General features: G+C 37.5%; 1 protein-coding gene across 2 annotated transcripts; it reads right to left on the bottom strand.

The window, feature by feature from the left end:
* Nucleotides 1-1055: 1055 nt before the first annotated feature.
* Nucleotides 1056-15423, bottom strand: CENPN (centromere protein N). Of its 2 annotated transcripts, none has more exons than XM_034425416.3 (11): nt 15175-15423; nt 12688-12868; nt 11797-11842; nt 10629-10685; nt 8964-9043; nt 8250-8426; nt 7949-8050; nt 7092-7149; nt 6344-6456; nt 4352-4472; nt 1056-2266 (listed from the first exon to the last, which is right to left on the bottom strand). In XM_034425416.3, exons 1-11 carry the CDS (start codon nt 15276-15278, stop codon nt 2142-2144), a joined length of 1164 nt encoding a protein of 387 aa, XP_034281307.1. In that variant the 5' UTR covers nt 15279-15423; the 3' UTR covers nt 1056-2141. The 2 variants fall into 2 exon arrangements, with proteins under 2 accessions (XP_034281307.1, XP_087733433.1); XM_087877307.1 differs by having other exon boundaries at nt 14771-15252.
* Between the last annotated feature and the right edge of the window lie 16 nt (nt 15424-15439).

The following is a 15439-nucleotide window of genomic DNA, read 5'->3' as shown; positions in this document are numbered from 1 at the left end:
GCGCAAGGCGTCCCAGTCCTATAAAGGTATAGCAATAGCACTTAGACTTTTATACCTCTTCCTAATGCTTTCCAGCCCTCTCTAAGCGGTTTACAGTTTACAGGGTATTACAGGGTATTGCCCCCAACAATTTGGGTCCTCATTTTATCCACCTGGGAAGGATGGAAGGCTGAGTCAATCTTCAGCCTGGTGAGATTCGAACTGCCAAACTGCAGGCAGCCAGCAGCATTAGATTGCACCACTGTGGCTCAACCAGAAACAATAGAAATACCAAATTATTTCAGTTAATAAGATGTAGTTTAACAGACTTAATTCCGTATATAAAACGTTAAGAAAAAAGGCTGCTGACAGGTTTACTTGCCTGCTTTTAAAAAAATAATTAGCAACCCTTTTCTGCAAAATTAAGTATGCCTTTTGTCTTGCCAATTATTTTAGCTATCCCTCCCTTAGATGTTCCATGATTCTATGCCTTTATAAATTCCAGATTCCAAGCACAGAAAGAATCCCTTGAGAGTTGACAATCCTATTAATTTTAGAGCAAAAAGGGGTGATAGGAGAAGCCGAAAACATCAAGTATTTCAAAATACAAACCTGCCTTTTTATGACCCTGCAGTCCTTATTTGGAGTAGTTAGGGCGACTACAAAGCAAATTGGAATGCAACCGCAGCCAGTTTTTATCTAACATGTTTTGCATATAGAATCATAAATTTAACATTCATGAAGTATAAACACTAACATTTCAAGCCAAGCTTGATTATTCCCATTTATAGAGAATAACAAAAAACCCAGTTGTTTGACTAATTTTTCAGATGTTGCATAATTGGTTAAAGATTACACTTAATTTAGGCTTCAATTAAATTCAAATAATCTTAAGAGTAAGAAGGGGCTTGCATAATATAATAAACCATGGAACAATTTGATTTAGTGTAAATGTCTGCCAACTCCAGATTAAATTATGGTTAAGGCGAAGTGCATATAAAACTGATAAGGGGCTAATAAGCCATACTTATTATCAAGCAGCAGGATGAACTTGGAATACAGTAACAGCAATACAGTGAAATTTTATAAATAGTTTATTTTTACAAAGTATGAGAATCAAAAACCTCTTAAAATAGCTATCTGCATTGTCTGAAAAAACCCTGTCATTTGTTAACAGTGTTCTGCAGTACCTGGCTAATATATATTCCTTTTGTCATGGACATCTAAGTACATATAAAGCCATACTATTAAAAATATACATGATTCACTAAAAATTTCAGTTTAAAATTCAATTCAGTAGAATTGAACATTTATTGTCAATGTTTTTAGGGAGTGTATTCTGTCTTCACAGCAACTTCTCTAAAACAAGCAATTAAAATAACTGGATTATATACACCAGATTAACATTTCATTTTTAATTACACAATACTGATTGAGCATTGATAACATCTGCACTGGTGTATAAATAAGCCTACTAGAAAAACCCAAATGCTTTTTTTCAAACATGTAAGCCTGTATATTGATGTTGGCCATGGAAAAGGGCCAATGTCTTCCCCAGCTACTCATCTTTCAAACTAGTATGAAAAGTAAATTTTATGCTCAACAGATCAGAGTGGAATGAAGGATTAGTAAAAGATGGATGAAAAGATTCTTCCTCTTCCTTTGCTTATGGATCTCCTATTATGGATATTATTTTGTAAGAGGCTGACTCCAGCATAGAATGCTGTCATCCTGACTATCAGTTAAATTTAACAACTTTGTTATCTATCCTTGCCTGAAAATTACATGCCGTCATTACAATTTTATAAATAAGTCTATAGGCTTATTTATCTCACATGCATCAGTTAACTAAAATATTTAAAATCAAATTGTCATTTTCAGTGGTGCTTTTATTAATTACATGGTACGAATACACAAACCTTCACTGATAATTATTTACCAAATCTCACAAAGATAATCCTGTGAATTGTTCAATTTCTAAAATCTTTTTTGTATGGTTTGCTTCAGAAGAATGTGGCACGTATATGAAGAGTTGCTGGTTATAATACAGGGAGTGTCTCATCCTTCCAAGTTATAAAGTTTATTTTCCATAAGCCATAAAGTAATATGAAAGATGCAGGAAGCTTGAGGGAGAGGAGTCCATATCTGTCTCTCTTTGTTCTTTAACTTACTTGAAAGGTATTATTGGTTTGTGAAAGATCATCTTTTTTCTCTCTGATTCTAAAATAATTCCTGGCTTTTCGAGTGATGCAGGTGAGTAGTGGTGAAAGAGGAGCGTCTGCTATTCCTAGTATTAAAAAACATAATAAAAATAAATATATGATCACTTACAGCTGTGTAAGTGAACTGGAAGTTCAGGAATCTGATGTCTTTTAATAGCACTGCATAAACTCATATATAACAGCATGTCACAATGGCTTGGGATCAAAATCTGTTTCAGGCAAGGGCTGGCAACATGACATTTTCAGCTACCATGCTCGTGATTTTTTTTTTTTTAATGTCTAAAACTATGCTTGAGATCTTGCCTAAAAGTTGTTTAATTCTCATGAGATTTTGGCAAGATGCAAAATCAAAATGGAAGAACTCAGGTACTATATCCATCCAGAATTAAAATACAATTCTGCATACATTAAAGCTGCTCATTCACATGAGAAATTTAAAAGAGGCTACTATAGTGAGCAACCTAAAAGGGGCTTTTGCCTTATTAATTTATATTAGAATGAACCAACTACTATAGAATTAAAATATTTGCATTTGAATATAGTAGTTTATTTCATCAGATGCTTAATTAGGATGAGCCCAACCACCCCGACACTAATTTTTAAAATACAGTTTAAATTGGTTGGCAAGGAAGGAACTCAAATGAGTAGTTTGCATCACTATGGAAAGACCTATGAATCACTGGTTTTATAGGCAGTTTTAGTCTGTAAAAATATTACATAATAGTGGCTTTTAGGTTTTACCATGCACGGAAACGGCATTGGTCGCGTTGGTTGATGATCTCTGGAGGGCTCGGGACAGGGGTTGCTCCTCTGTTCTGGTCCTGTTAGACCTCTCAGCGGCTTTTGATACCATCGACCATGGTATCATGCTGCACCGGTTGGAAGAGTTGGGGATGGGGGGCACCGTGTTACGGTGGTTCTCCTCCTTTCTCTCCGACCGGTCGCAGTTTGTGTTGGCAGGGGGGCAGAGGTCGACCTCGAGGCCTCTTATATGTGGAGTGCCTCAGGGGTCGGTCCTCTCGCCCTCCTGTTCAACATTTATGTGAAGCCGCTGGGCGAGATCATCCGTGGCTTTGGGGTGAGATACCATCAGTACGCTGATGATACTCAGCTGTACATCTCCACCCCAGGCCACCCCAATGATGCCCTTGAAGTGATGTCCCAGTGCCTGGAGGCTGTACGGATCTGGATGGGGAGGAACAGGCTCAAGCTCAACCCTTCCAAGACTGAGTGGCTGTGGTTCCCGGCATCCCGATATAGTCAGTTGACTCCATCACTGACTATTGGGGGCGAGTCTTTGGCCCCCACAGAGAGGGCTCGCAATCTGGGAGTCCTCCTGGATACGCAGCTGTCCTTGGAGGAACATCTGACGGCTGTAACCAGGGGGACCTTTTATCAGGTTCGCCTGATCCGCCAGTTGCGGCCCTTTCTTGATCGGGATTCCCTGTGCACAGTCACTCATGCCCTCGTGACCTCTCGCCTTGATTACTGTAACGCTCTCTACATGGGGCTCCCCTTGAAGAGCACCCGGAGGCTCCAACTGGTCCAGAACGCAGCAGCGCGGGTAGTGACGGGAGCAGCATGGCGCTCCCATGTAACACCGCTCCTGCGCGAGCTGCACTGGCTCCCAGTGGTCTTCCGGGTGCGCTTCAAGGTGTTGGTTATCACCTTTAAAGCGCTCCATGGCATAGGGCCTAGCTATCTCCGAGACCGCCTGCTGCCACCGATGACCTCCCATCGACCCGTGCGCTCCCACAGAGAGGGCCTCCTCAGGGTGCCATCAGCCAAACAATGCAGGCTGGTGACCCCCAGGGGGAGGGCCTTCTCTGTGGGGGCACCTACCCTCTGGAATCAGTTGCCCCCTGAGATAAGGAGAATCCATGACCTCAGTGCCTTCCGCCGTGCCCTTAAAACTTTCTTTTTTCAACAAGCCGGGCTGGCCTAATTCTTTTTAAGTGTTTTTAATTGTTTGGTTTATTGTTTTAATTAATGGGGCCAAATTTATATATATTTTTTTAACTGTATTTTAATATTTGTATTTGATGTTTTTATTTGGCTGTTCACCGCCCTGAGTCCTCAGGGAGAAGGGCGGTATACAAATTCAAAAATAAAATAAAATAAAAAATAAAATAAATAATTGCAATAATTACCAGAAGGCCCTAGAGATTTAAGGGCTTCTAGAAGATGAGGACTAGAAAACCTGATCGTACATCTAAATGGCTCATCAGTATTCAGAATGCTTCTTTCTTCACTTTTAAACACTGTTTCAAGCTGCAATAACAACAAACAAAATCCAGACACTGTAAATAGATCAATGTGGTATGACTGTTAAGGTTCCAGGGAGATTCACATTCATATCCTCTGCTAGCCATGAAAAGTCATTGGATGACTTTGGACCAGCCCCATTCTAAGACCAAACGAATTCACATGGTTGCTGTCGTGGGAATAAAATGCAGGAAAGCCTAACGTATTATGTTGCCCAATTTGATCCCAATTTGTTGGGAATAAAATTTGTTGGGAATAAAATGCAGGAAAGCCTAACATATTATGTTGCCCCAATTTGATTTGTGTGAGTTAGGATGAGCTTAACAAAAAAAGACCCCCAAATTACCTGTGATTTCTATGACAGAACGGGAACATGAATCTTAATCTTCCTGACCTGATCCAACTGAAATATCATAGCTGTTTCATTATAAAGACATTTTAAAATGTACCGGTAGTATTCTTACATAACTCTAGTCAACATTACCAAAAATTGCAATGTATTTTTCTTCAAAACAATAATTGCAAAATTAATTTGATTAACAAAAACTCATTGGCATCTATTCAGATTTCATTTTCATATGCTCTTATTTTATTCAGGAATAATTTATTATTATGATATTAAATACAACTGTAAGAAATATGCACATGAAAAATCAAAGGGTGCCCTCTGGTGGAAAAAATATCTAGTTCTAATACACAACCCCAAAACAGCAGAACTTTAATTTAAATACAGTAATTTATTCAGCATTGTTATTGATTGTATTAAAAGTTTTGGGAAGATAGACATACATGTAGCAAATCACACTGGCAGCATGTAGATCAGTGTTTTTCAACCTTGGTGGCTGGGGAATTCTGGGAGTTGAAGTCCATACATCTTCAAGCTACAGAGGTTGAGAAACACTGGGTGTAGATTACGGTCCATAATCTTCAATGAAGACGCTTTCACCCTACAGTGTATTGATTCAGCATGACATTCTCTCTCTTTCTTAAAGGTAAAGGTTCCCCTTGCACACGAGTGCTAGTCGTTCCTGACTCTAGGGGGCGGTGCTCATCTCAGTTTCAAACCCGAAGAGACAGCGCTGCCCAAAGACATCTCCATGGTCATGTGGCCGGCATGACTCAATGCCGAAGGCGCATGGAGCGCTGTTACCTTCCCACCATAATGGTCCCTATTTTTCTACTTGCATTTTTTATGTGCTTTCAAACTCCTAGGTTGGCAGAAACTGGGACAAGTAACGGGAGCTCACTCCGTTATGTGTTAAGCCGCCTGAGTCTTCGGAGAGGGGTGGCATACAAATTTAATTAATAATAATTAATAATTAATTTAATTAATAATATGCGGCAGTAGGGATTCAAATTGCTAAACTGCCAACCTTTCGATCGACAAGCTCAGTGTCTTAGCCACTGAGCCACCGTGTCCCTTTCTTTCTTATCAATATGCTAATAATACCTAACAACATATCTTTCTCCTTGGCTGAGCAGGAGATGCAATGGTGGTCCCATCCTGGTAACTGGAGGCATTTAGGGCCTGGATAGGGTGAAACAGGCTTAGATCAATCTACCAACCCAATGTGTTCAGCAGCTGACTGAATCCAGGGATAAACCCTCACAATTTGAGAGGGGATTGCTGCTTCTGTTTGAACAGCAAGTGGAGGTTGTGACCACGAAGACCTTTGTATAATCAGCGGTTATGTGCCAACCATGTACATTGGACTGAGTTTTGTTTTAATCTTTTGACATTAACACTGTAAGTGGCTCAGAGCCTCTGGAAATCAATTTAATTGATAGAAAATTAGAACAATCATGGAATCTCCAGAATACAAGTATAAAGGGACCAAAAGAAACATTGTCAATGTCTATGTAAAGTAGAAATTAACCTTGTATTGTGCGTGTTCTAACTTTGGTTGCGGTTCATCGCCAAAAATTTCCCGATTAACTTTTTGAATTCTCTCCCTTTCACGTTTATCTTCAAGAATTATCCTTGGATCAACTGCGAAAAAAAAATGTTAAAAACACATCGATGTTCTGAAAACATGCTTAGCACAAACTGCAATATTGTTCTACGTTCCATTTGCCCCCAAATGCCAAAATGTTAAGGAATCTGTCCATGGGATAACTGAGCTGCCCTGTGTTAGACATCCTAAGGCACATGGTCAGTGGGGCCGAGGGAACTTCCTTTATATATATCTATATCTATATCTATCTATATCATCTATCTATTTATCTATCCATCCATCCATCTACACACACACACACATAATTATTAAGAAACATTTTGAATACAGTGTATTATCAGAGTATCATTTACAAAAGAAAAACAAACATATTGGAGCTATAGTAATAATGTAACAGTAATTTAGCTAAACTTCTTTATATTGGCTTATTTATAATTCTGTTAAATATGTTGGCATATTTATGATTATAAACCATCTTTATCTTTAATTCATATGTAACGATCTTCCTCCCTCTAATTTCAACCTCTTATCTCTAACCACTCATAAAATCTATTCCATAGATTTGGGGATATGGGGCTGAGGGATGGCTGTGCACTGAGCATGGTCCATCGAACTCTAATTTAAAGTAATCATTTTGATTGAAAACAAATTAACAAGTTAGCTTAAATACCATTTTCCGGGGCACTGTTTTTTTCTTGCAGAGGTCGAGGAAGATGTGTCTGAAAGTTCTAAAAAAGAAATAAGGAACAGGGAAATAATACCAAAGCATTAAGTTAGTACATTTTCTTGCATGAGTGATGTTTAGAAATATTAAGAAAACTCTGTGTAGAAACTTTCTTTTTTAAAAAGGAAACATTAGTGCAGAAATACTGTATTGTAAGTTTATCCATTAATCTCTGTACCTCATGACCAAATATGGAATTTCAAAATGTGCAAGACCCGTACAGAGTGGTCTCACACTCATTGGTTCTATATCTGCAAATCCATTTTTCCCCCTCAGTACTCAATCTTATTCCACTGATACATATAATTCTGAATTTAGAAAAATGTTTATGCATTCAGCTGAATACCCATAGAAGCCATTAAGAACTTTTTAACTAGCAGGAAAACGGCAGAAGTGGAGAAGGTAGAAACAAGGAAGTAACATGCTCCGTATTGCATATACATGTTGGAATTCCCTCTTCAAGAATAGTATGTGAAGTGTATACATGCTGTGGTACTAGCTAAAACTAAAATGTAATGTTTGTCAATTGCTAAATTTAGAATAATAGCAGTATAAACAGTTAATGTATTGTTATGCTACTGATTTGAGTGTTTAAGGATTTTTCAAAAAGCAAAAGGTAAAACATTAGTTCTATCCACAGGGTTACATTTATCTTGTTGAGAAACTATCCAGCTGTGTACGATTGTAATGTGATCTCTTTGAAGAAGTCACATTCACCACATTGGGATGCTTAGAAAGGCACAAAACAAAACAAAACACAAAACAAAACCCCGACTTTGGCTTAGAAGAGAGAAGAAGCTCACCTGGGAAAATCTTTTAAACAAAATAACTTTAAGAGAGTTTAAGCAATGGCTTCGGAGACCCATTTCATGGATGTCTTTGTAACTGGTAGCAGCCAACAGAGCCTTCAAATGAAAATGGAGGCAATCTTTAATTGAAACTGAAATGTATTGTTCTTCCCATCCGCCCATTTTACAGTTATGATATTTAAGCATGTATACATTATACATTAGTTCAGAAAACCAAAAATATCAATTGATCCTTGTTATATCAAAAAATGACCTTGAAAGACAATGAAGATAACTAAAGACAGAATATATTTACCTGAAAAAGCAAAGTGTTATTTCTCTTAACCTTAGAATTGGTTATAAAGACATAAGGGGTTTGTGAATGGTAAACTACGTAGGTTGGCTTGTATTGATTAGGCCTTGTATACTGAGTTCCCCATGCAATTCGAATCCACACTGCATTGTCTTCATATTCTTTAAAGCTGATAGTTGCCTGATGTAAAGAGAAAGGGAAAAAAAATACAGTGGGTTGTTTAAACCATAGTAAAATATTGCAAAAATAAATAAGACATAACTGTTTCTCACATATGCATTACAGACAAAACAAACAGAACAGCCTACCTTACACAGAACACAAAGGCATAGTGGCTCTGCTTTTAGTTTAAAATAATATATGCACTCCTGTTTATGGCTAATGCAACTGTTTAAGAAGTGCTAAGCCAATGTATCCAGCACAGCTATAGTGAACAGTTAAATTATTTTTAAAATATCAGTTCTATTAGGTCACATAATGATATACGCTACATTTCATAGGTGATTAGCTTCTGAATGTTACGATCAAGTTCATTTTAGTCTGTCAACCTATTCCTTACATTGCAGAAATAGCCAGTTCCGAAGGATCACTTCTAAATAAAAATGAAGGTATTGTCCCTTTAATGTCAAATTGTTTTACATTTAAATGATTTAGTAGAATAGGTTACATATCATCTCTTTAATTTAGAGAGTAAACATTTTCATGGATTAGCCTTACATTTTTCAAAACAGATAGCAGAGTGCATTTAAATTTCTTTTGGAAAGTTGTCCAGTTAAAAATGGCTGCATCTTCATCATCTGCAAATAATAAAAGACATTAAAATAGATAGGTATCATTTAACACACACATGTTTTATACAAAATAAGGTAAAGGGTTACTTTTACACTGGAGGCTGCAATTTTCCATTACTTTTAACAATGATAAAGGAGATTCGAGACCATTCATGATTATACAAACCAACCAGTAGTGGATTTCAAATCCCAGCGCTACGGGGAGCGTGTGGATGGTGCTGTGCATGCGCAGAGCGTTTTTGATGTCTGGGTGGAGCCTCCTGCCACCGCTGCTATCGGTTCTCCCGAACCGGGGTGAACCGGTAGCAACCCACCACTGAAACCAACTTTCACCAACCTGATGATTTCTTGATGTTTTTAGACTACTGCATATTTCTGAGGGGCCTCCAAAACTGTCAGTACATCAGGAGGTTGCGAAGCCAAAGACTGCTGATATATGACATAACTAATATTTCAATCTTTGAAGTATCATACAACAGCTAATTTTGCTTTAGAACAAGCAGACTGCCACAGCTGAAACTGCATGGGATTAATAATAAGGCAAGCTTCTTTTATTCTTTGGCCATAAAACTAAATACAAGTCTCTAGGCAGTTTTATTAATAGGAAAAAAAAATTGATTTAAAGGAGTATTTTTAACTCACTTTATGTTTTGGCAAATGCATTGGTTGTTGTGCTATGCATTTTCTTTCAGTTTAATATCACAATAATATGTATTTATTTATTTATTTGATTTACATTCCCTTATTTCCCAGAAGCTAAAGGTTTTGAAAAACAAAAATATCCATTGTAGCTTCACAAACCGGTCAAGTAGGCTGGATTGAGAATACAGGTATTCCTCAATTTACAACCATTCATTTAGTGACTGTTCAAAGTTACAATGGCATTGAAAAAAGTGACCTAGGACTGTTTTTCACACTTACAACCATTGCAGCACCCCCATGGTCCCATGATCAAAATTCAGATGCTTGACAACTGGCTCGTATTTCTGATAGTTGCAGTGTCCCAGGGTCATGTAATCACTTTTTGCGACCTTCTGGCAAGCAAAGTCAACGAAGTCAAATTCACCTAACAACCACATTACTAACTTAACAACTGTAATGATTCACTTAACAACTGTGGCAAGAAAGGTAGTAAAATGTGGCAAAACTCACTTAACAACTGTTCTCTATTAGCAACTGAAATTTTGGGCTGAATTGTGATTGTAAATCGAGGACTACATGTGTGTGACTGGTTGAAGAAGAATTTGAAATTTGTCCTCCTAATTCTAAACCTTAACCACTAGATTACATTGGTTCTCATTAGCAGTAGAAATACTAAAAGGAAGGTATACATGCAAATGAAGGATATTCACTCCATTTTTATCATTTAACCCATTTAATATCAATTTAACTGAAGATTAATACAGAAGGTTGATGAATCAAACTTACTAATGAAAACATGGTTATTTCAGTTAAGAAAAAACTTTTGTTCTAACTGTAAAGGTTTCAAAATAACATGATGGAAAGTTCTACTATATTAATTTAAAACATAAGACATTTCAATATAGTCAATTATTTTTAGAATAACTAAAGGTAAGTTGTGGGTACTTACCTTCTCTAGTCATTTGGTAAACAATCCAGGTGTTTTTGTCTTGATAGGTGTAGTTATCTAAAAAAAAATCACAAACTGAGTGGCTACTAATTTAATAATATAGTAACTTAATAAAAACTCCGTGAATATCGTGACAAAGCCTTTCTTCTATAAAATGAATTTCAGGAATATCAGTATTACTATTTTTTTTTACATTTAATGAATTTTCACATTAATTGGAGTACATCTCTATTCTTTACTCATTGTCTTTGAAGATATAAACAGTCCATATTTCCATATAAATAAATTTTGGTATCCAACAGAAGACTAAAATATATGTTTTCAAGTGGTAGGTTTATTAGGGATGCTGCAATTTTTTGAAAACGTTAACAAGCTGCAAATCAAAATCAAATCCAAGGGAATTATCTCCTTAGTTAGCTAAAAATTCAGATTTAAACTATGAACTACCGGATTTTTCGGAGTATAAGACACTGGAGTATAAGACGCACCTGCCTTTTTTGGTGAGGAAAAGAAGAAAAATAAATCTCCCTCTGCCTCTGAGCAATTTTGCCTCCTTGCAGCAAACAGCCTGCTTTACTTTCATTTTTGTTTTCAGCATAGCTTGATTAGCACAAGGAAAAAAAAAAACAAATCTGCTCCAGCAATTTACCTCTTTGCAGCAAGCAGCAGAGCCTTGTGCAAAACAGCTGAGAGCAAATCAACTGAGAATCTGGAGGCTGATCCAATCAACTTGTGCTAATTAGGCTGTGCTGAAGCTGAAAGGAGCTGTTTTTTCTTGCTGTTTGCTTGCAAGGAGGTAACTGCTGCGAGGCAGAGGCCAAATGGTGGGGGAAGTGGGTGAGCGGAGCTACATTCGGTGTATAAGACGCACCTAAATTTTCACCCCCTTTTAGGGGAGAAAAGGGTGCGTCTTATACTAGGAAACAGTATATAAAACGCAGGTATAAAATCCATTGTAACAATCCTACTATTATAATATATAATATTCCATTCCAGTGAAAACAATAATTTTCTATTCTTAAAAAAGTGAAACTGCTTTTAAATTGTATCACAGAAAGGATATATATCAATCCCATTAAATGAACTTAGTTTATAATATAATTGATTTAGCCTAAAGAAAAAAAGACTTTTACTCTTCCTCTCTCTTTAAATAAAAGACTCTACTTACAAATTAAGTCTAACTCTGCTGCATCTTTGATAGTTGCCTGGTTCTCCTTTAAGACAAAGAGTAACTTATGAACAATATTACAATTGTATGTAATACAATATTATTGAGATTGGAACAATATTGAGTATTATAAGGCAGGGGTCTCCAACCTTGGCACTTTAAGCTTGGCGGACTTTGCTGGTTGGGGATTACTGGGAGTTGAAGTCCGTCAGGCTTAAAGTTGCCAAGGTTGGAGACCCCTGTTATAAGGCATTAAACCAGTTAAATATATAATAGAGGAATGTCACTGAAATTGTCTCAATCTAATGAATTTTTGAGTAAAATGAATCAGAATTGTATTAGACATTATGTGAATGACACTGAAATAATGTATGCTTACAATCTGTTGCAAATAATGGAATCCATTCATTGCAATTAGTCCTTAAAAATGAGGTTCCATTTTATATATTTTATTTTGTGGATTTCAAAAGATTGTTAGATATCACTTACCTGTCTACTTCAAGAAAGTTGTTTTCATTTACTCAGTTTAGAATTTAGTTGAGTTTACTATTTTTATGGGAAATAATTTATACAGAAAACTCATCAGCAATAAATGTTTTTAACTATTATATTTTTAAAAATTCTTAGCTATCCTGCTCACCAGAATAAAGTGTAAGCTAAATAACATAGGTTGACTTTGCAGAAATATTAGGCTAAAATGAGGTTAACAATAATATTGGTCAGTGTCTCTTATGAACATAATCTTATTAAGAGCAGTTGTAAACATGCAATTATGTGTTTTCCAAATAACTCATCTTTACCACAATAAAAGGGAACCTTTGTTATAAGAATATATATATATATATATATTTTCAGAGAGATGACATAAAAGCATTTATAGTTTGCTCTTACCTCACAAAGTTCAACAACTGCTTCAGATACTTTTTCCTTGAAATAATGAATTTTTAAAGATTGAAGTTGAGTCTCGGACAGAAACCCCCATGAAGCCAGCATTTTTGATGTTTCTGAACGTGGTATTCGCAGCACAGTTCTTCTAATATATTCAGCTACTGTTTCATCCATGATAAAGACCCTCCAAAAAAATAAGATAGGAATTTTGTTCAGAGAACAAACACTCTAGTTTTATACAGTACAATGCAGATAGTGGACAATGAAAATAGAAAATAGAAACAAAGGGTTCTTAACCAAGTCTTGTGCTATATGGACTTTCAAAATAAGGACTCTGGACAGCTCATCTTAAAATAAACTACAAGACAACTTAAAGACACACGTGTATCAAAAGCAAGACCAGTGAACGCTAATAAAAGATATCTATGCTGTTATAAATGTTACAGCACAGTATGTACATTTCTACTTACACTACAGAATGCAATTACGGAACTTGAGTAATTCTAAGACACTGATAGCCAGTAAATTTTACTGGTTTAATAAAGTGAGGACAACCAATTTCAGTTTTGGGATTAATTTTTTTACAAAGTTTATTTCTTTTAAGGTTTGGAAAAGGAATTGTAGCATTTTTCTGCTTCAGAAAACAGAGCACATTAATATTTTACAGGTAGTCCTCAATTTACAACAGTTCATTTAGTGACCATCCGAAATTACAATGGCACTGAAAAAAGTGACTTATGACCATTTTCACACTTACGACCTTTGCAGCATCCCAGTGGTCAGTGATTTACATTCGACTGCTTGACAACTGACTCACATTTATGATGGCTGCAGGTCATGTGATCATCTTTTGTGACCTTCCGACAAGCAAAGTCAGGAGGGAAACCAGATTCACTTAACAACTGTATTACTAATTTAACAACTGCAGTGATTCACTTAACAGGCCTGGTGGCTCAGCAGACTAATAGCATTGTGATTAACACCAGCTGTCTGCAATTACTGCAAGTTCGAATCTCCCCAGGCTCAAGGTTGACTCAGCCTTCCATCCTTTCTAAGGTAGGTAAATTTAGGACCCAGTTTGTGGGGGCAATAAGCTGACTTTGTATAAATATACAAAAGGATGAAGGCTATTGCTTAACGCATTGTAAGCCGCCCTGAGTCTCTGGAGAAGGGCGGCATATAAATCAAATAAAAAAAAAATGCGGCAAGAAAAGTTATAAAAGTCAGGCAAAACTCACTTAACAAATTTCTTAGTTAACAAGATAAATTTTGGGCTCAGTTGTGGTCCTGAGTTGAGGGCTACCTGTATTACCAGGTTGCAATACACTACAGAGGTAAAGTGCTTTTAGAATTATTCATCTATTGATAAAGTACACTCATATCCTTATTATTAACATGATTTTCCTTTAAGAAACCCAAGGGCTATCTACTCTTTCAATTTATCTTCACAACCCCGTAGAGCAGCTGTGCAAAGAGGCAGACTTTTGAAGACCAGACACTAACTACATATGTGAAAAGATGGCAAGTGCGTCCTATCCAGATGTTGAATTTTTAGCAGATCCAACTGGTTGATCTTTGCATAGAATGCTGGCAAAGAGACTAGAATCCACATATACAGACACTTCCTTGATTTTGGGTTTTACCAAGTAGATTGACAGATCTTTACAGAAACGGCTGGTTCATGTGATTATGAAAAAGCAAAAAGTTGTGATGTGATGTTAGTGCCTTCTTTTATTGCAACATAGAGTCGGAAGTCAATGTTTCTCTTTCTTTTTTTCCCCTTATCTTTCCTCAGGTCTCTTCCCCACTTTTCCTCCCCACTGCTTTTGGAATAGAATAGAGTTTTTTATTGGCCAAGGGTGATTGGACACACAAGGAATTTGTTTTTGGTGCATATGCTCTCGGTGTACATAAAAAGAAAAGATACATTCGTCAAGAATCATAAGGTACAACACTTAATGATAGTCATAGGGTGCAAATAAGCAATCAGGAAACAATATCAATATAAAGTTTACTTTTGTATTTTATAGGTCAAGAAAAATGTTAAAGTGGAACATTTACAGACACCTCCCGCAAACAAACCTACAGAGAATCAAAGGCTCCCCTTAAACCCTATTCCTGGCGCCTACTTGAACACAATAAGGCCATTTTCCAGAACGTCGTTCGGCATCTCCGTCAAGGCTGGGATTTCCTGGTGGTCTCCCATCCACGCAGTAACCTTTCGAGCCCGAATGAGGCTACTCAGGCCCCGCCCCCTGCATTTCCACGTCTGTTTCCCAGACGAACTGCCATCGCCGCTTCATTCTCCGTCGCGGCTCAGGCCTGCCGGCCTCTCTCACAACAGCAGCGGTCGACCTCGCAGGGTCGTCGTGAGGACGAGAAGAACCCCAACCCCACCCGAAATGCACAGAGGAGGAAAAAAAAAGATTCCAGCTATTTCGGGATTGGCGGTAGCCCTCCCTCCCGTTGCTGCTCTCCCGCCCAACTCACTTCGACGGGGGATCCTGCCCGCCGCTGTTCCGCAGCCGCCTCTTCGGCGCCATTTTTGACGTCTCCTTCTTTCTCCTCAGGACATTTGCCGCCCGAACGCCCATTCGAAACACCCAATCGCCGCCTCCAGACTGAAAAGTCCCTCCCTCTCAAATTGGCCAATCGGCCGCCTCCGCCGCGCCTAATCAGCCAATCACAACGAGACTCCTCCCCCAAGCCGGCGACATTCCGTGCTTGTGTGACGTTCTTGGAAGTGCTTGGGCCC

Source organism: Pantherophis guttatus, chromosome 11 (assembly GCF_059756535.1).
Source record: "Pantherophis guttatus breed Tessera chromosome 11, ASM5975653v1, whole genome shotgun sequence".
NCBI classification, from domain to species: Eukaryota; Metazoa; Chordata; class Lepidosauria; order Squamata; family Colubridae; genus Pantherophis; species Pantherophis guttatus.
This window is presented reverse-complemented; position numbering and strand designations above follow the sequence as displayed.

What these genes read in the sequence shown, in the direction of transcription:
- CENPN (XM_034425416.3), bottom strand. Translation starts at nt 15,278, where the DNA reads ATGGGCGTTCGGGCGGCAAATGTCCTGAGGAGAAAGAAGGAGACGTCA. An exon ending in AGCAGAGTTAGACTTAATTT is followed by an intron (nt 10,686 to 11,796) that starts GTAAGTAGAGTC and finishes ATTTTTTTTTAG; the next exon opens with ATAACTACACCTATCAAGAC. An exon ending in TAAATCTCTAGGGCCTTCTG is followed by an intron (nt 2,267 to 4,351) that starts GTAATTATTGCA and finishes TTTTAATACTAG; the next exon opens with GAATAGCAGACGCTCCTCTT.